Genomic DNA, 26,223 nt, shown 5'->3' with positions numbered 1-26,223 from the left:
GATAGGAGAGTTCACACCAACAGTAAGAGCTCGTGCAGCCAAATGCGTTATCTGAGCGAATCCGCACAATCACAGGTTATGGAAGTCCTGCCACCGTCTGACCACTGGTTTCAGTGGAGCAAGGAGGTGGGGACGATGTCCCCCAGGGGACATCTGGGGAAGCCTGGAGACACTGGTTGTCACACTGGGGATGCTGCTGGCATCTCGTGGGTCGAGGCCAGGGGTGACCACTGCACAGGGCACAGGTCAGTCCCACAGAAAAGCACCCGTCCAGGTGTCGGAGCCGAGGTGTCCGGACCCCGGACTACGGCGGGCAGACCTTCGCGGTCTTGTTCTCTTGACTCCGGTGCCCACAGAGCACCTGGATGGCGCGGAAGCCCCTGAGGGTGTCAGCAGCTCTCCCGAGTGACTCAGGACCCCATCTTTCTCAGAAGTCCATGCCCTGACCCCTCCCTGCTCCTCCCACCCTCGGCAACTGTAAGGACCTCGCAGGAGAGGAGCCAAGAGACAGGCAGGCCAAGACCCAGCACAGCCCTGCCCGCCTGCCCGCAGGGCTGCCCAGCCAGGGAGCACCAGCGTCCAAGGGGGCAGAGCTTAGTGGACGGCAGGCCACATACAGCCGGAGGCCTGCCTGGTACACTGCGCCGGCCGGACCCTCTGAGTGACCCAGACCAGGAGGGACCGGAAGCATGGCCACCACTGATGCCCTGGCTACCTGGTCTCGGCCGAGTTTAACCACCTTCCTTCCTTCCTTCCTTCTCCTTCCTGAGGGAAGGTTCTGGGAGGCAGCAGGAGGAGGGGCAGGCGTGGGGGCAGGCTCGCCGGCACGGGCAGACCTGAGCTGACACAGGGTGAACTGCCTCCTCTCCACCGTCTCCCCTGGTACTACACACACCGGGCAGACCTGAGCTGACACATGGTGAACGGCCTCCTCTCCACCGTCTCCCCTGGTACTGCACACACCGGGCAGACCTGAGCTGACACAGGGTGAACTGCCTCCTCTCCTCCGTCTCCCCTGGTACTGCACACACCGGGCGACCGTCCACACCGCAGAGAACTCCCAGACCCACGCCGCCCGCTCGTGAAAACTCGCTCCAGAGGACCCATTCACCCCTTTACCGCCTTCTCCCACACGGGGGTTCAGGGCCCAGCAGACATGGCAGGGACGCCTGACGGCATCCCCAGGAGAAGGGCCTGAACAGACTCCAGGGAGGCCGCCAGGTCTGGGAAGAGCTCCTCACCTTTGACTTTTCTTCGTCGGCATCAAAGATGGAGCTCTTGGGCCAGGGAGAAGGTGGGGGCAAGATCTTATCCACGGGCAGCTTAGGGTCCTGCTTTATGATTCCTGAAACACGCAATTCACCAAGTGAAGATGCTGATCCGGGCACCACTGACATCACAGGGTCCCGCATAAACCCTGGCGCCTGACGTCCAGCTGGGAAACACTGCCCACGGCCTTCATGGGCACACCCAGGGCACGCTCGCCATCCTCGCCCAGAGCACCCGGGACCAGCACAGACGCCCGCTCAGGGCCACCTGTCAGAGCGGAGCCGGAGTCGGCGGCCAGCAGCCCACAGCCTCTGAGCCAGGAAGACCCCGACCCTCTCACACAGGTACCCACCTCCCAGGGCACAGAGCACAGCGGGGTTCCTGACACTCCAGAAACACCAAGTGCCATGACGGGGAGACAGTCCACCCTGGCCCCAGTCCCTCCCTCTGCAGAGCCCAAGGGGAAGGGAGGCCGACCCAGCTTCCGCACAGGACACAGAAAGGCTCGGACAGCGTCCACGTTCACAACTGTGCAGGACAGTGCAGACCCTCTGGGTCCAGGCCTCGCCTCCAGTGCTGTCGGCATCTGTGTCTCTGTCTCTCCATCTGTCTCTCTCCGGAGACCAGGGACACACTGCCTGCCCAGTCAGAGCAGAGACGAGGAACGAGGGCTAAGGGCCCCCGCTGTCAGGACAGGACAGGGACTGGGCCCTCCCTGCCACACGCAGGAAAGGCAGACCTCACGCTAGGAGGGGAGGAGACACTGAGACACCAGTCAGCCAGCCCCGACCCGGACAGGCCGGCACCCACACCCACACCCACATCGGAGGAGCCGGACGCCTGGGGCAGTGCCGTCCTGCAGCAAGGACACCTCAGCCCAGCTCAGCTTCCGCTGCCGAAAGGAAGGTGTCCCCCGTTCCGGACACTGAAGACGACTCGCCTGGGTCCCCACTGCCCAGTCTCCTCCAGAGAATCACAGCGCACACGAGGGACGGACACGGAGGCAGCACGGCGAGGGACGCAGCGAGGGGGACCCGGCGAGGGGGACGCAGCGAGGGGGACCCGGCGAGGGGGACGCAGCGAGGGGGACGCGGCGTGGCGGCGGCGACAGACCTTGCTTCTTCAGCATCTGGTAGGCGTCTCGGATCTTAATGTCTTCTGGGAACCAGACCGTCCAACTGAAGAGGATCTCAATGACCCTTCCTTTCACTCTCTCCGTGGTCCAGGACCCGAGGTACTGAAAAACAGCAGGACGGAGAGTCACAGAGCGGGCAGGACCCGGTGGAGCGCGCAGCCCGCGGCACTGCGACAGAGACCGCGGGCGGGGCCCGGCGAGGCGAGGCGAGCGAACCCGGCAGGCGGACAGCCGAGACACAGCGAGGGGTCAGCCACCCGGCACAGGCCGGAGGGCTCGTCCTGGGTTTCCAGAGTCGGTCTCCAGAACAGCCGAGACGACCGGCCACCACACCCCGGCCCACCTCAGAGCACTGCGGACACTCCCGGGTTTTTGTGGAATAACAGAACAGGCTGGGTCTCTGTCTCCAGTTCCTGGCAGTTTCAGAACCCCTGGGGCTTTCCCAAGTCACAGGACCTCTGTTATTCACAATGACCCCTGACCACATCTGAGGCTGAGTGGACCACTCAGGGTGGGCACTTAGTTTCAACAGAGGGGCTGACTATGCCAGAAATTCCAACCACGTGGCTGGAGGGTTGGGACTCTCAGCCTTGTTGGACCCGCAGCAGATACGGGGCCGAGAGTGAGCTCAATCACATGGCCACTAACTTAGTCACGCTGACAGATGAGAACTTCTGGTCACAACCCTGACGCAAGGCTCACAGAGCTTCCCGGCTGAACACCGGATGTGCCGGGATTCGGCGTGCCTGGATTCCGCAAGGAAAGGCCCGCAGCTCCGCTCGCCTCCCCCAAGGCCGAGGCCCACGTGTGTCTCCCACTCTCGGCCTCTATAATCACACTCAGCACAGCGCTCTCCTCTGTCCTCCGAGTCCTTCTCGTGAACAACGGAACCCTGTGGAGCAGCCATGGGAACCCCCAAATTGGTAGTGGGTCAGGCAGGAGAGCAGACACCCGCGGCTGTCGTTTCAACCAGGCGCAGCCTGGGCACGAGAGTCCCGGACACGAACCTGATGACACCGGGGCACACTGCAGGGACCAGACAGCTGCCGTGCGAAGCAGCCCAGGTGCCACCGTGTCGTTTCCCAAGCTCGGCAGCACTAAGACCAGCACCAGGAGGACGCTGCCCAGGATGATGTGAGAAGCGCTCTGAACCCAGAGCCGCACCTGGCCCCTCCGCTGTCCCTCCCAGGGATCTGTGCCCACCCAGCAGAGCCGTACTTGGCCCTTCCACTGTCCCTCCAGGGATCTGTGCCCACCGGGCAGAGCCGCCCCTGGCCCCTCCGCCGTCCCTCCCAGGGATCTGTGCCCACCCGGCAGAGCCACACCTGGCCCCTGTGCCGTCCCTCCCAGGGATCAGGGATCTGCGCCCACCGGGCAGAGCCGCCCCTGGCCCCTCCGCTGTCCCTCCAAGGGTCTGCACCCACCCGGCAGAGCCGCCCCTGGCCCCTCCGCTGTCCCTCCAGGGATCCATGCCCACCGGGCAGAGCCGCCCCTGGCCTCTCCGCTGTCCCTCCAGGGATCCGTGCCCACCCGGCAGAGCCGCCCCTGGCCCCTCCACCGTCCCTCCAGGGATCTGTGCCCACCCGGCAGAGCCGCCCCTGGCCCCTCCGCCGTCCCTCCAGGGATCTGTGCCCACCCGGCAGAGCCGCCCCTGGCCCCTCCGCGGTCCCTCCAGGGATCTGTGCCCACTCGGCAGAGCCGCCCCTGGCCCCTCCGCGGTCCCTCCAGGGATCCGTGCCCACCCGGCAGAGCCGCCCCTGGCCCCTCCGCGGTCCCTCCAGGGATCCGTGCCCACCCGGCAGAGCCGCCCCTGGCCCCTCCGCGGTCCCTCCAGGGATCCGTGCCCACCCGGCAGAGCCGCCCCTGGCCCCTCCGCTGTCCCTCCAGGGATCCGTGCCCACCGGGCAGAGCCGCCCCTGGCCCCTCTGCGGTCCCTCCAGGGATCTGTGCCCACCCGGCAGAGCCGCCCCTGGCCCCTCCGCTGTCCCTCCAGGGATCTGTGCCCACCCGGCAGAGCCGCCCCTGGCCCCTCCGCGGTCCCTCCAGGGATCTGTGCCCACCCGGCAGAGCCGCCCCTGGCCCCTCCGCGGTCCCTCCAGGGATCTGTGCCCACCCGGCAGAGCCGCCCCTGGCCCCTCCGCGGTCCCTCCAGGGATCTGTGCCCACCCGGCAGAGCCGCCCCTGGCCCCTCCGCTGTCCCTCCAGGGATCCGTGCCCACCGGGCAGAGCCGCCCCTGGCCCCTCCGCGGTCCCTCCAGGGATCTGTGCCCACCCGGCAGAGCCGCCCCTGGCCCCTCCGCTGTCCCTCCAGGGATCCGTGCCCACCCGGCAGAGCCGCACCTGGCCCCTCCGCTGTCCCTCCAGGGATCTGTGCCTACGCCACAGCTCCTCACTGGACCGGGCTCGCAGGTGACCCCACCCCCTGGAGGGGACCGCTTCCCCAGGCACACAGGCCCCCCTCTGGGACCGGGCCGGGCCGGAGCCCACAGGCTGGGCCACAGCACGCACCTTCGGGGACAACACCTTGATCAGTTCGTTGAGGAAGCGGAACTTGGCCACCTCGCTGTGGAACTTCTCCCCGCAGTGGTTCACGCACGTCTCCAGCACCTGCAGGGACACAGGACCCAGGAGAAGGAGAAGGTCACCTGCTGCAGGACCACACAAGGCTGACGAGCACCTGCTGGAGCCAGCACTGGTGTCTGCTCGGCACGATGGTGACCTGACACTGCAGCTTCAGAGGAAGGGAGACCTTCCCAGGTTGTTTTTTAAGAAGCACCTATTTGCTCTGGCTGTCGCTGGCAGGTCCAGGCCCAGCAAACAGCTGGGGGGTTGCCCTGAGGTCACCCCGCCCTCGAGGACAGGACTTGGCCAGTGAAACGCCCCGCTCAGCGACAATGACCAGCCCGTGAGGCCATGGGCTGCTGAGCCCCTCACACACACAGCCCGTGAGGCCATGGGCTGCTGAGCCCCTCACACACACAGCCCGTGAGGCCATGGGCTGCTGAGCCCCTCACACACACAGCCCGTGAGGCCATGGGCTGCTGAGCCCCACACACACACAGCCCGTGAGGCCATGGGCTGCTGAGCCCCCCACACACACAGCCCGTGAGGCCATGGGCTGCTGAGCCCCCCACACACACAGCCCGTGAGGCCATGGGCTGCTGAGCCCCCCCCACACACAGCCCGTGAGGCCATGGGCTGCTGAGCCCCCCACACACAGCCCGTGAGGCCATGGGCTGCTGAGCCCCCCCCACACACAGTCCATGAGGCCATGGGCTGCTGAGCCCCCCCACACACACACACGGTGGGGCTCACCCGCGCTTTCTCCGGCCCACATGACTGTGCACCATTTCAGATTAGTCACAGACATAAAGAGAATGCATATAACAATCTGGATTTGTGGTTTCTCTTGAAAACCAGGAAGTGCTGGTGACAAGGGGCCTGCACTCAGGTGGCAGCGGCCTGCGGTCCACCCAGCAGCCCCCACCGCCCCGCGTGCTCTCTGGGCTCCTGGCGGCCCGGGCAGCTCTTTCCTCACATCAGCAGCCCGGCCCGCAGGCACCTATATATAAGGCCCTGCCTTATAAGGAGCAGAAGGAACTAACACCTTAGCAGGCTTGGAGCCGCTCTCTAGAGTCAGACCCGGGAGAGGCCAGGGCAAGGCCAGGGCGCCGGCCACAGGGCCTCCGCACCCCCCCACACACCCCCGACCAGGACCGCAGCCCAGCTTCCTCTGCGGCAGGACAGGAGAGCTGAGACTGAGGGCCAGACTCACCAGTAAGGCGTACAGAGCCTCTCTCTCCTGTGGGGACTGGATCTTGTGCGCCAGCAGCCAGGGCGCATGGGTTGGGCTAAGAGAAAACAAAGACACGTGGACTCTGGGCGTCCAGGGACAAGCTACCCGGTCTGCCTGAGCGTGCACCACCAAGTCACCTCCCGCCCGGGAGCGTGCGGGCCACAGCAGAGGCGGAGCGTGAGAGCACGCAGCTCACACACAAGTCACCCTCCCGGCAGCCACTGCTGTCCAGGGCGCAGTCCCTCCCCAGCCCTCCCACCCCGACCGCTCTGAGCCGCGCAGTCAGGCCCAGGCCTACGGTGAGCAGCCCAGACCCTGTCTGAGGTCTGAGAAACACCAGAGTGAACAGGGTGGTCAAACCTTCCTCCCATTTCCATTGCCAAACGGTCAGTAATACGCAGATTAAACATCTGGATGTTTCAGGTCCCATCCAGATGCTTTGGAAACAGAATTCAACACAATCTTGCCCTTTTCCTGCCTCTTCTAACGTAGTTACATTTAAATTATGAACAATACACTGATGTCGTTTACAATGCTACCTTCTAACCCTAATACTCAGGTCTCCTGAGTATGAGTGTTTCATAATACTATTTAAAATTTTTACTTATTTAGAGAGAGAAAGGGGGAGGAGAGAGGGAGAGTGGAAGGGAGAGGAGAGAGGAAGAGAGGGAGAGAGGAAGGGAGAGGAGAGAGGAAGGGAGAGGAGAGAGGAAGAGAGGGAGAGAGGAAGGGAGAGGAGAGAGGAAGGGAGAGGAGAGAGGAAGGGAGAGGAGAGAGGAAGGGAGAGGAGAGAGGAAGAGAGGGAGAGAGGAAGGGAGAGGAGGAAGAGAGGGAGAGAGGAAGGGGGAGAGAGGGAGAGAGAGAAGCATCAATTCATTGCTCCACTCAGTTGTCACTGATTGCTTCTCATATGTGCCTTGACCAGGAATCGAACCAGTGACCTTGGTGTCAAGCCGGAGACCTCAGTGTTCCAGATAGACGCGCTACCCACTGAGCCACCACAGGTCAGGCAAAAATTTAAAAAAATTGCCAATGACAAACTGACTATTTTGTTTTTTAAAAAGCCGTGAATTTGCTCTTTCTAGAAAAATAATGTTCTTAGATCATGGAGAGAGAAAAAAAAGAAAGAACGCCTACTTGTGTAAACAGGCCCGAGACAGATTGGCCTGCACCTAGTCTGAGGGGCCTCAGAGTCAAGCAGGAAGGTCACCTTACCCATTGGGATCGGTGTTCACCTGGTCACAGAAATTCTGGATAGCTGACCAATCCTGTTCTGACAGGCTGGGGTCTGTGGCTTTATCTGTCAAGTAAATAAAAAATAAATAAAATTAGCCTGGCCTGAAGTGGTGCAGTGGATGAAACACTGACCTGGAACGCTGAGGTTGCTGGTTGGAAACTCCGAGATTATCTGGTCAAGGCAGATATGAGAAGCAACTATGACGAGCTGATGCTTCCTGTATCCCCCCCCCCTTCCCTCTCTCTCTCAAGTCAATAAATAAAATCTTAAAAAAAAAAAGAAAGCATAAGAAAAGAAACATATGCCTCTTCCCCCCAACATCAGTATGCCTGCCGAGGGCTCCACCGCACCTCGAGGGGATCAGACCCAGCGCGCAGAGGGTCGGAGGGACAGGACCACAGCTGGCCCGTGATACAGCCTAAATGAGCACCTGCTGACCGGACAAGCACATCAGCTGACAAACGATGGCCCTGAAAGGGGTTCCGTTTCTGGGGCAGGGGTTCGCCCACATGGACCTCCCCCCTCGTCCGGCAGGGCCCCCTTGTGGCCCTGCGATGAGACACACAGGGGCCGGCACCTGTGAGCTGCTCCTCCGTTTCTTAGCCATGTGACAGGAAGCCCAGAACAAACCAAGGCTCTCGGCAGCTCCACTTGGTCCCCCCACCGTCTCCTCAAAAGAAACACCCCTACATGTAAGCCTCAGCTTACTGAAACCCTAGCTGACCTGTGCAAGAGGCTTCGCTGTGTGTTGGCGGCTTGTCCGATCTGACCAGAGGACATCTCCTCGCCCTCAGTCCTCACAATGCGGTCTCTCTGCTACCGTACACTCCCAGGGACCCAGATCCAACCAGGACAGGGCCCCCGCCGGAACATTCGTATTGGGACAAAATCTGAGGATACTGAGCATCGAAGGGCATCAGGGGACAGCAGGGGCAGGGGACACCTGGGGCAGGGGACGTCGTCAGAAGCCTGACACGAGAGAACGGTCTGCTGAAGGAGGGACAGTGCGCAGCCCCCCTGGAATATGGGGGTTGGAGCTGTCTGTCCTGGGGCTGGACAGTGGCAGCTTCTTCCCCTCTTCCCACACTGCTCCTGCCAAGAAAGCCTGTCCAGCAAGCCTGTCCAGCGGCCCAGCAAGGATGCTCACCCCCCGAGGGACCCAGGCCACAATCTCTCACAGATGAGGCCCCTCCTCCCTGCTGCCCAGACCGTCCAGCCCGCTGGCCTCTCCGTGATATCTTACTGGTCCTGACAGAGAAGCTTCCAAACTCTGCAAACAGGCCAATTCCCAGGGTCAGACTTCCGACGATTCAGATGGTCAAGGACAACCTTCACTTCCACCTCCTCCCTCAAAACCTCTCCCGAAACCTCCACCACTCTTCCAGCCCCTACTAATTCTCCCCCTTCTGATGACTCCACCACTCTTCCAGCCCCTACTAATTCTCCCCCTTCTGATGACTCCACCACTCTTCCAGCCCCTACTAATTCTCCCCCTTCTGATGACTCCACCACTCTTCCAGCCCCTACTAATTCTCCTCCCTTCTGATGACTCCACCACTCTTCCAGCCCTACTAATTCTCCCCCTTCTGATGACTCCACCACTCTTCCAGCCCCTACTAATTCTCCCCCTTCTGATGACTCCACCACTCTTCCAGCCCCTACTAATTCTCCTCCCTTCTGATGACTCCACCACTCTTCCAGCCCCTACTAATTCTCCTCCCTTCTGATGACTCCACCACTCTTCCAGCCCCTACTAATTCTCCCCCTTCTGATGACTTAAGACTCAGTGGCCAGCAGGAGTTTAACTTTTCCTGACTGTGGTCACATTCATGTCATGTGGAAGTCACGTTGTCTCCTCAGCTCGACAGTGAGACTCAAAGGACAAGTCGTCCCCAACCTTCCCACCCACGGACTTCACTCTAAGTGCAAAAGGAGGGGACAAAGGAAAGAGAAGAAATGGATCAATTTCCACATACCCCTCCCCCTTTTCCTCCTTAGAGCTCCTCCCCTATGCTCCACCTCTCAAACTCCTATCCACCCTTCGCACCCCAAGTCAAATACCCCTTCTTCATAAAGATACCCTTGAAAAAAAATTGATTATTAAAAAAAAAAGAGAAGTTGTCCTTGATCTTTTTTCTCCCACCCCAGAAAACAGAAGCTGTCTCTTCATCCTCTGAAGACCCACAATCCACTTGCCCCTTTTCAGGACGCAGACCACTAACTCCGCCTCTTATTATATTACTCCCACATCCTTGGGCTCTTGAGCTCGGTCCTCCACTAGAAAAGTCAGGGAGACAGGACCTTCCTCTTGGGATAAGCATGAGACTTAAGCAGACCTGTCTGAAACAATCAGTACATCAGCAAATGTTAAGTCGGCAACAGAGAATAGCTCCTCTTACCATTGACTGTAACATACAGCCTGGGCCTTTTCCCTTAAAAATATGGGCAAATGACCCAGCTGGGCAGCTCAGTTGGTTACAACATCATCCCTATACTCCAAACTCGGCAACATCCCCGGTCAGGGCACATGGAACAGTCAACCAATAAATGCATAAATAAGTGGAACAACAAATCAGTGTTTCTCTCTAAAATCAATCAATCAATAAAAAAACTTTAATGCCCTGGCTTTTTTTTTCCAGTTGGTTAGAATGTCATGCCAACATGCCAGGGGTATGGATCCAGTCCCGTTGGGGCACACACAGGAATAAACCAATGAATGTATAAATAAGTGGAAGAGCAAATTGATGTTTCTCTCTCTCCAAAATCAATTTTAAAAAAACACCAAACAAAAAACTCTGCCTGACCTGTGATAGTGCATGCAGTAGATAGTGTCGACCTGTAACACTGAGGTCGCTGGTTTGAAACCCTGGGCTTGCTTGGTCAAGGCACACACCTGGTCCTCCCCCACTGCCTCTCTCTCTCTCTCCTCTCTCTAAAATTAATAAAAAAAAATTAAAAAGCACGATTTATAGCATTTCAAGTAGATTACAGGGGGGCCGGTATTGAGGAGCCCTGAGGAGCCACTGAGCCACTTCACCTGCAGGTGTTGTAAAGTACCAAAAGCTACAGAATCAATATTAATATTTTTTTTATTTTTTTTCTATTTTTTTTATTTATTCGTTTTAGAGAGGAGAGGGAGAGACAGAGAGAGAGAGAGAGAGAGAGAGAGAGAGAAAGAGAGAGAGGAGAGAGAGAGAAGGGGGGGAGGAGCTGGAAGCATCAACTCCCATATGTGCCTTGACCAGGCAAGCCCAGGGTTTCGAACCGGCAACCTCAGCATTTCCAGGTCAACGCTTTATCCACTGCGCCACCACAGGTCAGGCTCAATATTAATATTTTAAGAGGCTTAAAGAACATTTTATTAATTTAGGTTAAGGTGTGCAGAGAAATTTTGTGAATAATCTCTGTACTGTGTGATTGGCATAAAACCAGGATGGCCCTTGGCATTGTATTGTGAATGCAAAGGGGAGGAAAACATGGATTCCCTGACCTTCCACCACACCTGCAGGGAAATGGTGAATGGCTAGCCAGGTGCAGGAAGAGAAAAGCCAAAATAAACCTTTTCTTATAGCAATGAGCCATTTGCCGGCATTTGTCCACACAGAAACTACCTCTCCTATGTAAATGCATGGAGTTAATGTGTATGACTCTGGACAAAGAGATGGCGGATAAGCATTAGGGAATATAGGAAGGCCTTTAATATGTAAAGAGACATCTTTCTACCATTGAGTTGACTTGTAAATTTTGTTTTCTCCAAAATGATGTATGGCTTACAAACTGAACATGGTCCTCTCATGTTAAAGGGCATATGACTATACCACTAGTGGTAAGGGGCTCGTAACTGCAATTTTTGCTTCTGTACTCCCCGCTTGCAAAACTATAAAAACTAAGTAGAACAAAGGGCCGGCAGGCTCAGAGTTGCCAACGCCTGGCCAAGCTAGACAATAAAGCTCTGGTGTAGAATCGATGGATTTTGGATTTTGTTCCTGTCTTCAATGTTTTGAGTCCCTCCAGATTAGGCTTAACAGTATTAAGAGAACTGCTGAGAGCCCTGGCTAGTGGCACAGTGCATAGCCAGGGCAGCCTGTTCTATCCCCAGTCAGGGGAGGGCGCAACTAAGTGGGAGGATGGGAAGGAGGGAGGAGGGAGGGAGGGAGGGAGGGAGGGAGGGAGGGAGGGAGGGAGGGAGGAGGGAGGGGGATGAAAGGGAGGGAGGGGGATGGAAGGATGGGAGGGATGGAGGTGGTGGAAAGGAAAGTGCTGAGACCCCCAGGTATGAGTGATAGGCTCATTCCAGTGACTAATTCAGAAGCAAAATCACCCCACCAGATGTCACCAGAGCCAGGGTCACACCTCTGGGCCGCTAGGCGCAGTCTATGCTTGAAGAGTCCCCTCCAGGGACATCTGGATTTCAACCCTTCAACGGCAGTCAAGGCCCAGGGGCCCCTTCTGCAGGAGGTGCATACTGACGGACTTGTACCATCTGGCAGTCATTCAACAAGCACACAGTAAGGCCCGACCCACCCCGGGCTATCCTGTGCTGGGCTCCACCAGTCACCCCTGTTGCCCAAGGGAGGCATGAAAGTGGGCTGGTCAGACAAGACATGCCACCGGGCAGTAGGTCCAGCTGGAAGGGACTTGCTGAGCACTCGACTTGAAGCTACTGCCGTTCCGGCCACAGGCCCAGAGCTAGAACCCCAGAGAACCAGAGGGCCCGGTCTCCTCAGAATAGCAGGAAACTGGCAGCACCCTGGGATGCCCACTGGCTGGGACTGACCAGCCGAAGGACACCCGTAGGACGGGCTGCAGGAGGCTCTTCATGAACAGGAACGGGCAGTTCCACGTGCAGCCCTGTGAAACGCGGGCTGGACCAGCCCGGGTGGGGGCAGCTCTGCAAGGCCCAAGTAGCTGTGTGTGTTCCAGGCAGGAGCTTCCAAGAACAGCTTCCTGATGTGATCCTCTGGGGGCACTGATCCTCCTCAATTCTAGGTCCAGCGCTTTCTTATGTTTTTGCTAATGCTACACAAGTTAACTTTCTGCCACCCACAACTAAACAGATGAATGATAACAACAGCGAACCCTTACTATGTGCCGGCACTATTCTAAGTGCTTCAGATGCACTAATTTCCTTGATGCCTATGACCCGAAGAGGGATGCATTGTCATGACAGTCCCATCTTGGAAACACAGCAGGCCTAAGGTGGCGCGAGCCAGCGCTGCTAGAAATTCCAGGTCCTCAGTGGGAACAGCACGGAATTAAGAAAATAGACTGAAAGAGAAAAAGGATGGGCTCCAGATGACTCTCTACAGACTCTCTACATCGCAGAAGATAGCTGAGTCTCCACCCCCCCACACCTGCTTTATTTATAGGGCAAAGTGAGGCCATTAGCAAATCAAAGAGATCATTAAAACAAAGTCACGCCTGGGCGGTGGTGCAGTGGATGGAGCATCAGACTGGGATGCAGAGGACCCGGGTTCAAGACCCTGAGGTCGCCAGCTTGAGTGCGGGCTCATCTGGTTTGAGGAAAAGCCCACCAGCTTGAACCCAAGGTCGCTGGCTTGAGCAAGGGGTTACTCTGTCTGCTGAAGGCCCGCAGTCAAGGCACATATGAGAAAGCAATCGATGAATAACTAAGGTGTTGCAACGTGCAATGAAAAACTAATGATTGATGCTTCTCATCTCTCCGTTCCTGTCTGTCTGTCCCTGTCTATCCCTCTCTCTGATTCACTCTCTGTCTCTGTAAAAAATAAATAAATAAATAAACAAATAAATAAAAAACAAAGTCACATTCCCAAGGCAACCCAAGAATTCTCCCAAGCGCAGAAAACCCCCACCATACATACATCTAACTTCACAAAACAAATAAAAAGGAAACTGCCTCCGGTCTCTCTGAGGGACATGGGGGACAGGATGAGTACAAACAATCCAGTGTCACAGCTAACATGGAGGTGTGGAAGAAAACTTAGCCGTTAGCAACTTCACCTAGGAGGTGAGGTGGGTGCTGGGCAGACGGTCAGCTTACTGCCAGTTCCCCACACCTCTATCCCTCAAAAATCTAAACCGCAAGGACGCTGTAGGCTTGCGGTCCCCGACATACAGGGGCTTCTTTCTCCATCCAGCCTAGACTCAGGCATTCCTTCAACACCCCTGTCCTTGCCCTATGGACCTCTCTGCCCCCACCCTCCGCTGCACCACCCCCACTGCCCCTCCCACCTCCCAGCAACGCTGGTTTAACCACAGTTAGCCTTCTCTGCTCCTACTGGGCGCAGGAGAGATGACAGGATGTCAAGTGGGGAGGGCAGAGGTGATCCGGCCCCTTCTCCCCCAAGGAACATCTGGCAAGGTCTGGAGACATTCTGGGTTGACTGGGTTGAGGGTGTGTGTTGCTGATATCTAGAGGATAGAGGTCAGGGGTTCCACCAACAGCTACCGCACACAGGACAGACCGCCTGCAATATAGGCAGTGCTGAGCTTGGGAAACCCTGTTTCCAGCCATCCAGGCCAGCCCCCTTCTGTTTCTCTCACCAGCCATTCCCCAACATCCGCACCTTCCTCTCATCCCCTCGGCCCCTCACACCCAGCAGGGTTGCTGCTGAGGGGTGTGGTCGCTACTGACAAATATTTGCACCTGCAATCATCTTTATCTCCTTCCAGAGACACTGAGAAAAACAAAAGGTGCCCGTCCTGTCACCCCCTTTCTGCTCTAGCTCTGACCCTCAGCACCTCTAAGCTCCTCTCCAACAGCCTGAACATTGAACCTAGAATTCAGGAGGGACACTGCCCACGAAGGAACATCAAGTCAACAGGGGCTCAGCGGTGCCCCTCTCGCTTGCGTCCGAATTCCCTCTGGCTACTCTCCCCACAGATGAATTCTGCCTGGCCTGCACTAGACAATTTTATACTCCAAAATAGTTATCATCTTAAAAAAAAAACACAAAAAGATGAAAAATAGAGGTAGCTCGTCCTATCTGAAACACTGAAAGATCTAGCAACTTCTGGAGCTAAAGAGCTGCCCCCCCCCCCCCCCCCCCCCCGCAGTCACATTCCCTCTTATCTTTTCCACCGCCCGGGTCAGCAGCACTTGCAGTCCTCTAACCCTGCCCACTCGACCGTTTGGCAACACCAGCCTACACCTAACTGTTCTCCCGTGCCTCCTCATCCACCTTCTATTCCCACCATTTAACTCTCCGCTTTCAACCCCTCTCCCCGGCCCTCCCACCCCGTGTCTGCCTGTCCTTCAGTCTTCACGCTGCTTTCCCCCATCTGCTTCTTAACGTTGAGGTGCTCGGTGCTCCAGCTACAGCCTCCCTGGACAAGCTCAGTGCCAACGGACTGAAGATTCCCAAGCTGACCTCCAGCTCTTACCAAATCCGACCAACTAGCTGACCAACTACCTCGAGAGCATCTGACGGTACCAAAAGCACCTCAAACTCAACTGTCTCCTCCTCCCTAATCTAGCGCCGTCCTCCCTGTTGAAGTTATCTGTAACCAACCAATTCTCAGAGCCTGAAACCGGGGTCCGTCCTTGATTCCTCCCAGCCTGTGCCTCCATCCTAACGCACCGCTGGCTGCTCGTGCCTTCTAACGATTTCTCCTCTCCACCCCAAAGCCTGTGTCTCCTTGAGCCCCTGAGCTCTTCAGCCTCTGCCTGCCCCAAGTCTCAGTTCCACGTGGCCGCCAGTGATGCTTCCAGCAGGTGTGTCCCAGATCACAGATTTTCTGGCTGAAACGACAGCACCCCCCCTCCCAACACCACCGGAATCAAGTATAAACCCCTTTCTGAGCGCACGAGCCCCTTGAAGAGCTTGCCCCAACTAGCCCTGCAGCCTCTCTTGCGGCCTCGACCTACTCCTTCCCAGGATGCGCCAGCCCCTGTCCCCCTGCTTCTCCACATGCAGTTTCTCGTCTGACATGTCGTCGTCTCCACTGTCCACTCAAATTCTATGTCCGCTGGGACAGTCCCCAGGACGCCTTCCTTACTACCGCACGTTCAACAAACGCGTCCCTCTCTCTGCCCATTACGCACAAGGCGCTGTTGTTACAGGCCGGGGGACCCGCTAAAAACCGGGAGGAGGACCCTGCGTGGCCTCCGTGCGCCCAGCCCCCGCAGAGCCCACTGCAAGGGCACGCCTCCCCGGGAACACGCGGCGGCAGGCCCCTGCACCCGTGGCTGTGTCCGGCTTCCAGGAGGAGACCCCACACGGCAGTCCGACCACGGTCAGCGCGCGCACACGGAAAAGGGGTCCGTCTGGAGAGCAGCAGGAACCCTCCGCGGCTCGCCAGGGGCGCAGGGGCCGCGCGCCGGTACGGTCGCGTCCCCCGGAGGCCTAACGGTCCCCGCCTCTGAACGGGGAGCGGGGGAAGCCGGCTCTCGGGGTCTGCGGCGGGGTGACCGCTGCAGGCGGCGCTGGCACAGTGCGGGCACGCGAGCAAGGCTCAGCCCAGGTCTGTCCCTCCGTGACCGTCTGTCTGCACGGGGCTGCAGGGCAGCGCGGAGCGGGGCCGAGCGCAGCGCCCGGGCTCCGCCCGCAGCCCCAGGGCCCCTGGGGCTTCCTCCCCTCGGGCCGGGGCCCGGGTCCGGCCCCGCCCTCCGGCGGCGGAGAAAGGCCTCCTGTGAGGCCCGGCTACTCACTGAGCCACAGCTCCAGCGCCGCCGCCGGCCCCGGGGGCCCCCCGGCCGACTCGGACCCCGCCACCGCCGCCATGGGACTGGCACCGCTGCTGCCCCGCGGCCGGCTGGCTCGCTCCGGATGCCGACGCGGCAGGCGCGGGCCCGCACGTGACGGGGGCGGGGCTTAGGCGGACACGCCCAGCACCATGCAGGCCCCGCCTCTGGGCTGGCGCCTCTCGGGCACGCCCACCCTCAGGCCCCGCCCCCTGAACCGGGGCCTCTCGGGCACGCCCACCCTGCAGGTTCCGCCCCCTGGGCGGGCGTGCTCGTCCTGCAACAGCGGGACTTGGCAGCGAAAACTCTGCGTGCGCACCCGTTAAACTTAAATTTCGGGTAACGGATGGTTCAGTTAGCACTTTTATTCAGGAGGGCTTTTCCTGACCACCTTCTCTAGAAGGACGAGCCTGCTCCCCTCCTTGCTCTGCTTTATTTTCTCCACCAGGTACCTAGCAATGGTTAAAACTGAGAAAACAAGTATTGTAGGGTGAGACCTCGCCCCTAAGGAGACCTTTCCTCCCCTAACTTATCTCTAGGAAGGTTAGACCCCTTCCTGACCTTCCCTCCCCTGGCATGTCACTATTCATGTGGCAGACCCCCACAGAGAACGAACAAAGTGGCCAGGGAAGAGCCTCAGGCAACTTGCATACAAACCCTTGCATGACCTCTCCCTTAAGCATTAGCCCTGGGGAGAATAAAGTTCTGACACACGTCAAGTAATCCTAGGAACACGGCCTCCTGTTTGCTGACCAGAGACCGAGTTCTGGTCAAACGAGAGATGACACAACTGTGTTTCGGCTCCAGGCTCATAGAAGCAGAGGAACAGGATGAAGCAGGGTGACACCGTGTGTCTGTGGCAGGACTGGGTGACACAGCTGGCAGACAGACCCGGTCAGGCTGCGATGAGGACACATGGCCTCATCACGGCAAGTCCCCTCCTCCCAGGGCGTCGTCCTGCTTCTGGGCTGACCCTGCTCATGTCTCTCCGGCAGAGCTGGCAGAATGACCCTTCTAGAACACACCAATCCGATACACCACTTCGGCTTAAGGCATTTCCGTGGCTTTTCACCTTCCACCTCCTGAAGCCAGCGTCTGATGTCTTCACTGACCAAACCCCCACTTTGTTCGGACATCCACAGACCCCCCAGCAGGCCATGCACCCCAGCTCTGGGTCTGATCTGTGGGGGGGGGGTTCCCTCCCACTGCATCAGCAGTGAGGGGTTCGGTGCCCTGGCTGGATGGCTCAGTTCATTAGAGCATTGTCCCAACACAGAGGTGGCTGGTTCGATCCCTGGTCAGGATGTATACAGAAGTAGATGGAGGTTTCTGTTTTTCTCTCTCCCTCTCTCCCCCTTCCTCTCTAAAATCCATCAGTAAATTTAAAAAAAAAAAAGGGGGAAGTGCAAGTGGGGGAGAGTGTTTGGTAAAGTCTCCTTGGAGAGCCACTCCCTCCAACCAGACATGAGGAGGAAGTGGAGATGGGCCTAGTGCTTTTTTTTTTTTTTTCTCATTTTTTAAAAGATTTATTGAGCCTGACTAGGCGGTGGCGCAGTGGATAGAGCATCGGACTGGGATGCCGAGGACCCAGGTTCGAGACCCCAAGGTCGCCAGCTTCAGCGCAGGCTCATCTGGTTTGAGCAAAAGCTCACCAGCTTGGACTCAAGGTCGCTGGCTCGAGCAAGGGGTTACTTGGTCTGCTGAAGGCCCGCAGTCAAGGCACATAAGAGAAAGCAATCAGTGAACAACTAAGGTGTCGCAACGAAAAACTGATGATGCTTCTCATCTCTCCATTCCTGTCTGTCCCTGTCTATCCCTCTCTCTTACTCTGTCTCTGTAAAAAAAAAAAAAAATTGACTTTTGTTTTATTGAGAGACACATCAGTTTGTTGTTCCACTTGTTTATGCATTCATTAGTTAATTCATGTATGTGCCCTGACCAGGGATTGAACCTGCAACCTTGGAGTACCAGGACAATGCTCTAACCAACTGAGCTACCTGGTCAGGGCAGGCAGCTTCCAGAAGCCGGCTGTGAGCAGAGCTAGGATCAATCCAAGGCCCTTGCTGGTGCTATGGCCAGTTATGCAGCGGGATGGAAAGCCCTGAGGTCCAAAGTGATGTCACTGACTGCTTCGTGAACCAACCCAGAGCCTGCCTGTCCCCTGAACTTCCTGTTCTGTGGGATACTGAATATTGTCTCAGCTGGTCTGGATCTGGGTTTTGTTGTTGGCATCAGCCAGCACCTTGATATTTTTAACCTGCAAAGAAGGGCTGTTTGGATTTCTCCTCTGCCACTTGAAGACTCCTCCAACCCCTACCCGTGGCTCCAATCACGTCTGCCTTTGTGCGTTTCTCTTTTCCATCTCTACGTGGAATACCCTCCCGACCTCAACAGACCTAAGGAACTCCTACTCATCAATCAGAACCCAGTGCAGGGGTTCCTTTGATGCTCGTGGAAATGTTCTATTTTATTTACTCATTTTAGAGAGAGGAGAGAGAGAAGGGGGGAGCAGCAGGAAGCATCAACTCCCATATGTGCCTTGACCAGGCAAGCCCAGGGTTTCGAACCGGCGACCTCAGCGTTCCAGGTCGATGCTTTATCCACGGCGCCACCACAGGCCAGGCAGAAATGTGGTTCTTGTAAGGAGTTGCATAATCAGCATGTTATAGGACCAGCAATGGGAGGAGCTTCAACTGTTGCAGTAAGATTTATTCAGGGTTGAACTAGAAGGTTGCTCACGGGTATCCAGTGTTTTATTTCCACCTGTCCCACCAAGGAAAAAGTCTAGGCTTGTCTTCATTAAGCCCAGTATAAAAACCAAAGTCCGGATACTCTGCACCATGGTTTAGCTTGTATCAAAACTGAGTCCGGTCCAGGCACTGCGCAGAGTCTGTCCGTGGGAGACGGTGCAGGGACCTGGGCACAGTCAGCTGCCAGTCCACACAGCACGGGGGCAGGCGGGGTCAGCACGTTCCCGGGCAGGAAGGCAAAGGGAAAACAGGGCTGGATCTGTTAACCTTGTGTTTACATTTTGGGGGTTGGGAAGGACTGGCTTTCCTTCAAGCAAACCAATCAGTTTCTTTAAAACTTCACAGGCTTGATCCTGGGCAGGCGGCTCAGTGGAGCAAGCATTGACCTGGTGCACCAGAGGTTGTGGGCTCAACCCATGGTCAGGGCACATACAAGAAGCAATCAGCCTGACCTGTGGTGGCGCAGTGGATAAAGTGTCGACCTGGAAATGCTGAGATCGCGGGTTTGAAACCCTGGGCTTGCCTGGTCAAGGCACATATGGGAGTTGATGCTTCCAGCTCCTCCCCCCTTCTCTCTCTCATTCTCTCTCTCCTCTCTCTCTCCTTCTCTCTCCTCTCTAAAAATAATTTTAAAAAAAGCAATCAGTGAGCACACAGCTAAACGGAACAACTAAGTGAAACGAGTTGATGCTCCTCTCACTTCTCCCTCACCTTCTCTCTCTCTCTCTTGCAAAATCAATAGGAAAAACTTTTTTAATTTCACAGGCTTGCATTGGTTCCTCCCACTAACCAATCAGATTCTTCTTCTAGGCCTCTATGACTACCATTCTGGCGTTCACTGTGCATGGCTTAGAGTGGAAACACAGCCCTGGCCGGCTAGCTCTGTTGGTTAGAGCATCATCCCAAAGCAAAGAGATCGCCGGTTCAATTCCCAGTCAGGGCACATACAGCCGACCAGCCAGGGCACTTCCTGCCAGTCTTAATCTTAGAGTAAGACAGACAATGAACATGTACAAATATACTATACAATGTCATATAGTCATAAGCATTGGGAAGAAAAAGGATATAAGTAGGGTAAAGGCAGTATGAATGAGATTCCAAATTCGGTTATAAAAAATTACCTTTTTCTGGAAAGAGACTATAATATACACAGGAAAAGGTACCGCTTTCCCCACTCACTGGACTGGGTCCCCTGCAGCCATGACATTATTACAGACATGACTCTGTCCCCCTGGCTAGTTGATTAGACCAGAAGTAGAGAGAGCTGAGCCAAGCTGGGCTGACCGGCTTCTCTCCGGGGAACTTGGAAATGGAGCACTAGTTGTAGGGAGTGTAGAAGAGAGATGACTCAGCTTCAGGGCCGGGCCGTTGTTGGCCAAGTACAGAGAGGAAGAGAAAGCCAGCTCACAGAAGGGTGAGGGGCGCAGACGTACAGAGAACGATGTTAGAAACCGCCGTCTCAGAGGGACAAAAGTGAATGCCGTGGGTCCCAATGGGTTTCCAGATACGCATTCCAGTCTCCTCGTAAGGTCCAGCTGCAAGTCCTGCCCTCTGTGTCCATGAGAGTCCTGATTCTTCCAATGAAGTCTTGTGTTTCTATGCCTTATGACCAAGACCGCCATTTGTAAAAATGAAGATACTGAGGATGGCGATGAAGGCAACAGACGTTTGTTAGGTGCCAAGCACTGATTTAAGAACTTTACACACGTCATCATCTTTCATCCCTTACCACGCTTTCAGACTGGTACCGTTATTCCCCTTTTACAGGTGAGGAGACTGAGGTGCGGGCGTCACGCAGTGAATAAGGACTGGTGGTGTGAGTCTAGGCAGTTGGCCTACAGGGCTGTTACTGGACTCAAGGTTAGTTTATAATGGTTTAAAAAATTTTAAATGTATTTACTGACTTTTAGAGAGGGAGACATCAATTTGTTCTATTTAGTTATGCATTCATTGGTTGGTTCTTCAAGGTTTTTTTTTTCTAGAGCGACAGGAAGTAAGAGAAGAGATGAGAAGTATCAACTCATAGTTTCACTTTAGTTGTTCACTGATTGCTTCTCCTATGTGCCTTGACTGAGGGGTTGTGCAGAGATGACTCAAGCCAGCAACTTCCAGGCTAAAGCTAGAGACCTTGGGGTCATGTTGATGATTCTGCACTCAAGCCAACAACCTTGGGGTTCTGAACCCAGGGACCTCAGCATCCTGAGGGTCGATACTCTCTATCCACTGCACCACCACTGGTTGATTCCTGTATGTGTCCTGAACAGGAAGCAACCTTGGCATATCCGGACGATGCTCTAAATGAGCTACCCGGCCAGGGTTAGACTTGAGGTTATTTTATTTTATTTATTTTTTTTTAACAGAGAGAGAGTCAGAGAGAGGGATAGACAGGGACAGACAGACAGGAACGGAGAGATGAGAAGCATCAATCATTAGTTTTTCATTGCGCATTGCGACACGACACCTTAGTTGTTCATTGATTGCTTTCTCATATGTGCCTTGACCGCGGGCCTTCAGCAGACCGAGTAACCCCTTGCTCGAGCCAGCGACCTTGAGTCCAAGCTGGCGAGCTCTGCTCAAACCAGATGAGCCCGCGCTCAAGTTGGCGACCTCGGGGTCTCGAACCTGGGTCCTTCCGCATCCCAGTCCGACGCTCCATCCACTGTGCCACCGCCTGGTCAGGCTTGAGGTTATTTTAAACATGTGAAATCCTTTCACACTCACCCACTGGTGCTGAGCAAACCCCTTCGTCTGGAAGGTACGTGCTGCTTTTTCCACGACTTGCTCCGACTGAGAAAGTAGCAGAGCGTTCTCAGCTCAGCAGCTTATCAGCCATCAGCCGAGGGTGAGAGTCGACCATGACCACCGTCATGTGTGGGGGGGGTTCTCGTGTCACTCAGGAGTGAAGAGCGGGACTTGGACGTGGGTAGTCACAAGCTGGGAGTTAGATCCTCGCTTTGCCCAGACTAACTCAGACGAGTTGATTGCCTTTCCCAGCCTCAGTTTCCCTGTCTATAACACAGAAATAATGCCTTTCTCCCGGGACTGTGAAGATTGAATGAGATAATGGACTCACGTGTTTACCAGCAAATTCTGAAACCCAGATGTGGCTGCACCTAGGTGAGTGCACAAAAACATCACGAGTTTTATTTTTATTTTATTATTTGAGACAGAGACATCCATTTGTTGTTCCTTTATTTATGCATTCATTGGTTGGTTTTTGTATGTGCCCTCACTGGGGATCAAGCCCACAACCTTGGTGCATCAAGACAACGCCCTGACAAACCCTGCCACCCGGCCAGGGCACTGGTTTTATTAGATTGTGTCCCCTTCTTCTGGGAAAAACCCTGCTTCCCTTGGGAACAACTTTCTTCCATGTCCCAGCTCCGCGGAGCCCCTCTTCCTAGCTGAGGGATAGCAGCGTGACCTCGACCAGCCCACCACACTCTCCTTAGCGTCTGCGTCTGCAGGTGAGTCGCCCACAACTGAAGGGGAAATTACTAGAGGAGGCACAGACAAGAAGAAACAGCTGGCGTTCCCGTGTCCCCACTGAGGACAAGATGGCCGCCAGCCCCTCTGCCTGCACAGCCAGAGCTCGGGGGTCCCGTCCTCTCCAGAGCGGAGTCTTTGGCCCTCCCAGACTCTGCGACTCTCCCAGACTTAACCTCCTGTAAACCTAGTCTCCGGTGAGCTTCACTTAGGCAGAGCTGATTCCGTAAACCTAGTCTCCGGTGAGCTTCACTTAGGCAGAGCTGATTCTCAGAGCTTACAGTGGAACTTGACCTGAGATACTATTCAGGAAAAGACGAGCTCTGTGAAGCTCAGTGAACTCCTCACTCCCGAGCCCTTCTCCCTGGACAGGGGCGGGATGGGCTCTCGGTTGCTGGGTAACTAACGATCCCCAATTCCAGAGGCTTCACACACTGAACATGATGTCTCACAATCCGTGTGTGACACTCGGGAGAGCTTCTCGGTGGCTCTGGCTGAGGCTCCCACGAAGGTCACGGTCAGGACGGCAGCCAGGGTGGCCGTCACCCGAAGGTCTGGCCGGAGCTGGAAGACAGACTTCCGAGATGGTGCACTCCCCTGGCTGCTGCAGGAGGTCCCAGTCCCTCGTCACATGCACCGCTCCGTAAGGTGGCCTGAGCATCTTCTGGGGCAGCAGCTTCCGCACAGAAGGGATCCAGAACAAGATGGCGCTACGAGGCATGTCTGCGCAGCCTGACGCGGTGTGAACACCCAGGAGGGGTGGAGACCAGGGGCCACCTAGAGGCGCTGCCACACCCGGACACCCGGAAGCCCGTAGGGGCTGTATCCAGCCACTGTCCTCTTTTTCCTTGAGCTATTTCTCTTCGTCCCTAAAACATCTCAGTTCAGAACAAACAGTGACTTACAAGTGACGGGTACAAGGAAGAGGTAGACATGAAGAGGAGACGCAGAATAGGCAGGTGAAGGTCTCTCGTCCAAGGACCAGGTCTGGAAAACTGGGAAAGAGGAATGGACAACCTTTAGGGGAAGGGAGACAGGCTGCCCCAAGTCCAGGGCACAAACAGCAGACATGGTCCTTCCACCTCTGACAAAGGAGGACCTTTCCCCTTATGAGCCCCAAAGTCCGACATCAAAATCACCCCGCTTGTCAAACATCCTTTATTGCTCAATCTAAACTAGACCTGAGGACCGAGTCTACGCTGCCGCCCAGTTGCCATGAGCTGAACTGTGTCCCTCAAAAGTCATTATGTTGAAGCCCTAACTCCGAGGACCACAGAACATGAATATTTGCAGCTCGGCCTTTAAAGAAGTGATTAAGGTAAGATTGGGCCATTAGGATGGGTGTTAATCCCACCTGAACAGGCATCTTATTTATTTATTTATTTTTTTGTATTTTTCTGAAGTTGGAAACGGGGAGGCAGTCAGACAGACTCCCGCATGCGCCTGACCGGGATCCACCCGGCACGCCCACAGGGGGCGATGCTCTGCCCATCTGGGGCGTTGCTCTGTTGCAACCAGAGCCATTCTAGCTCCTGAGACAGAGGCCACGGAGACATCCCCAGCACCCGGGGAAACTTTGTCCCAATGGAGCTTCGGCTGCGGGAGAAGAAGAAAGAGACAGAGAGGAAGGAGGGGGAAGGGTGGAGAAGCAGATGGGCGCCTCTCCTGTGTTCCCTGGCCAGGAATTGAACCCGGGACTCCTGCACACCAGGCCGATGCTCTACCACTGAGCCAACCGGCCACAGCCTTTTTTTTTTTTTTTTTACAGAGACAGAGTGAGTCAGAGAGAGGGATAGATAGGGACAGACAGACAGGAACGGAGAGATGAGAAGCATCAATCATTAGTTTTTCATTGCGACACCTTAGTTGTTCATTGATTGCTCTCTCATGTGTGCCTTGACCACGGGCCTTCAGCAGACTGAGTAATCCTTTGCTCGAGCCAGCGACCTAGGGTCCAAGCTGGTGAGCTTTGCTCAAACCAGATGAGCCCATATTCAAGATGGCGACCTTGGGGTCTCGAACCTGGGTCCTCCGCATCCCAGTCCAATGCTCTATCCACTGCACCACCACCACCCGGTCAGGCCTGAACGGCTTCTTTATGAGAGGAGGACATGTGGACAGAGACACCAAGGGCACACCCAGAGAGACGACCATGTGAGGACAGCAAGAAAGCGGCCATCAGCAAGTCAAGGGAAAACGAAGCCTGCCAGCACCTGACCTGGGACCTGCAGCCTCCAGGACGGGAGGAGAATACTGTCTGTTGGTTAAGCCTCAAGTCTGGCATTTTGCTCTAGCAGCTGAGCGCCTAAACAAGCCCTCTGTGCTGTTGAGAGCCAGCCTGTCACCACTGCCGTGTCATGGGGCATCAGCACCAGACATGAGGCCTTCCTCTCCAGACGCAGGGAGGGTGGGAAGGGGCTGGCCTTCCCTGGCCACCTGGTGAGGACGGGCCTGTGTGGAGCCATGAAGACACCACGTGCACCCGGAGACTGCTTCCATTCCTGCTCCCTCCGCAAGGTCCCGGCAGGCCCAGGCCTCCTGCCCTCCCCTCCCAGGCAGCTCCCACACGCACGTGCTGGTCCTGAGGGTGGCCTCCACTGGCTGGCATACCTCCCATCAGCTGGAGAGCACCTTCTGTATCCGTTCCCGCACTTCCTGTGGTCCCAAAGACACCATCATCTCGGCTACAGGAGGTCCTTGCTGAGAACAAGAGAGGGTTGCGCATGATCTTAACCTGCCAAAACCAGTGCCCAGCCTCAGCCTGCAGAGGTCACAGCCCAGCCCGCCCTGGCCTGCAGAGGTCACAGCCCAGCCAGCCCAGGCCAGCCTCAGCCTGCAGAGGTCACAGCCCAGCCCGCCCCGGCCTGCAGAGGTCACAGCCCAGCCCGCCCCAGCCCGCCCTGGCCTGCAGAGGTCACAGCCCAGCCAGCCCAGGCCAGCCTCAGCCTGTAGAGGTCACAGCCCAGCCAGCCCAGGCCAGCCCCAGCCTGCAGAGGTCACAGCCCAGCCAGCCCAGGCCAGCCCCAGCCTGCAGAGGTCACAGCCCAGCCAGCCCCAGGCCAGCCCAGGCCAGCCTCAGCCTGCAGAGGTCACAGCCCAGCCAGCCCCAGCCAGCCCAGGCCAGCCTCAGCCTGCAGAGGTCACAGCCCAGCCAGCCCCAGCCAGCCCAGGCCAGCCCCAGCCTGCAGAGGTCACAGCCCAGCCAGCCCCAGGCCAGCCCAGACCAGCCTCAGCCTGCAGAGGTCACAGCCCAGCCAGCCCCAGCCAGCCCAGGCCAGCCTCAGCCTGCAGAGGTCACAGCCCAGCCAGCCCCAGCCTGCAGAGGTCACAGCCCAGCCAGCCCCAGGCCAGCCCCAGCCTGCAGAGGTCACAGCCCAGCCAGCCCAGCCCAGCCCCAGCCTGCAGAGGTCACAGCCCAGCCAGCCCAGGCCAGCCTCAGCCTGCAGAGGTCACAGCCCAGCCAGCCCAGGCCAGCCCAGCCTGCAGAGGTCACAGCCCAGCCTGCCCAGGCCAGCCCCAGCCTGCAGAGGTCACAGCCCAGCCAGCCCCAGGCCAGCCCCAGCCTGCAGAGGTCACAGCCCAGCCAGCCCAGCCCAGCCCCAGCCTGCAGAGGTCACAGCCCAGCCAGCCCAGGCCAGCCCCAGCCTGCAGAGGTCACAGCCCAGCCAGCCCAGGCCAGCCCCAGCCAGCAGAGGTCACAGCCCAGCCAGCCCAGGCCAGCCTCAGCCTGCAGAGATCACAGCCCAGCCTGCAGAGGTCACAGCCTGGCCCGTCCCGGCCTGCAGAGGTCACAGCCCGGCCCGCCCCGGCCAGCCCCAGCCTGCAGAGGTCACAGCCCAGCCGCCCCAGCTCTGCAGCCGGGACCCCCAGGGCAGAGCTTGCACT

The 26,223-nt window shown here is 56.9% G+C and overlaps 3 protein-coding genes across 5 annotated transcripts in view; all 3 read right to left on the bottom strand.

Annotated features, from left to right (window-relative positions):
- Window positions 1-16,189, bottom strand: part of GGA2 (golgi associated, gamma adaptin ear containing, ARF binding protein 2) — a 42,692-nt gene extending 26,503 nt beyond the window's left edge. The window contains exons 1-6 of the mRNA XM_066275858.1: window positions 16,070-16,189; window positions 7,416-7,500; window positions 6,180-6,255; window positions 4,913-5,011; window positions 2,383-2,506; window positions 1,242-1,345 (exon numbers count right to left, since the gene is read on the bottom strand). Of these exons, the coding sequence (XP_066131955.1) occupies window positions 1,242-1,345; window positions 2,383-2,506; window positions 4,913-5,011; window positions 6,180-6,255; window positions 7,416-7,500; window positions 16,070-16,142 (561 nt within the window). The 5' untranslated portion in view covers window positions 16,143-16,189. The remainder of the gene's footprint in view (window positions 1-1,241; window positions 1,346-2,382; window positions 2,507-4,912; window positions 5,012-6,179; window positions 6,256-7,415; window positions 7,501-16,069) is intronic.
- COG7 (component of oligomeric golgi complex 7) overlaps window positions 1-26,223 on the bottom strand; it is a 127,158-nt gene that overhangs the window by 82,789 nt on the left and 18,146 nt on the right. The window lies entirely within an intron of this gene.
- EARS2 (glutamyl-tRNA synthetase 2, mitochondrial) overlaps window positions 22,028-26,223 on the bottom strand; it is a 30,639-nt gene continuing 26,443 nt past the window's right edge. For 2 of the 3 annotated variants that reach the window (XM_066275861.1, XM_066275859.1), the window contains 2 exons: window positions 24,949-25,038; window positions 22,028-23,333 (listed from right to left, as the gene is read on the bottom strand). In XM_066275861.1, the coding sequence (XP_066131958.1) occupies window positions 24,955-25,038 (84 nt within the window). In that variant the 3' untranslated portion in view covers window positions 22,028-23,333; window positions 24,949-24,954. Of the gene's footprint in view, window positions 23,334-24,910; window positions 25,039-26,223 lie in introns of all 3 variants that reach the window. The other variant, XM_066275860.1, reaches the window with a different exon arrangement.

This window comes from Saccopteryx bilineata, chromosome 4, assembly GCF_036850765.1.
Source record: "Saccopteryx bilineata isolate mSacBil1 chromosome 4, mSacBil1_pri_phased_curated, whole genome shotgun sequence".
In the NCBI taxonomy this organism is placed as follows: domain Eukaryota; kingdom Metazoa; phylum Chordata; class Mammalia; order Chiroptera; family Emballonuridae; genus Saccopteryx; species Saccopteryx bilineata.
The sequence above is the reverse complement of the archived record's forward strand: the minus strand, read 5'-3'. Positions and strand labels throughout refer to the sequence as shown.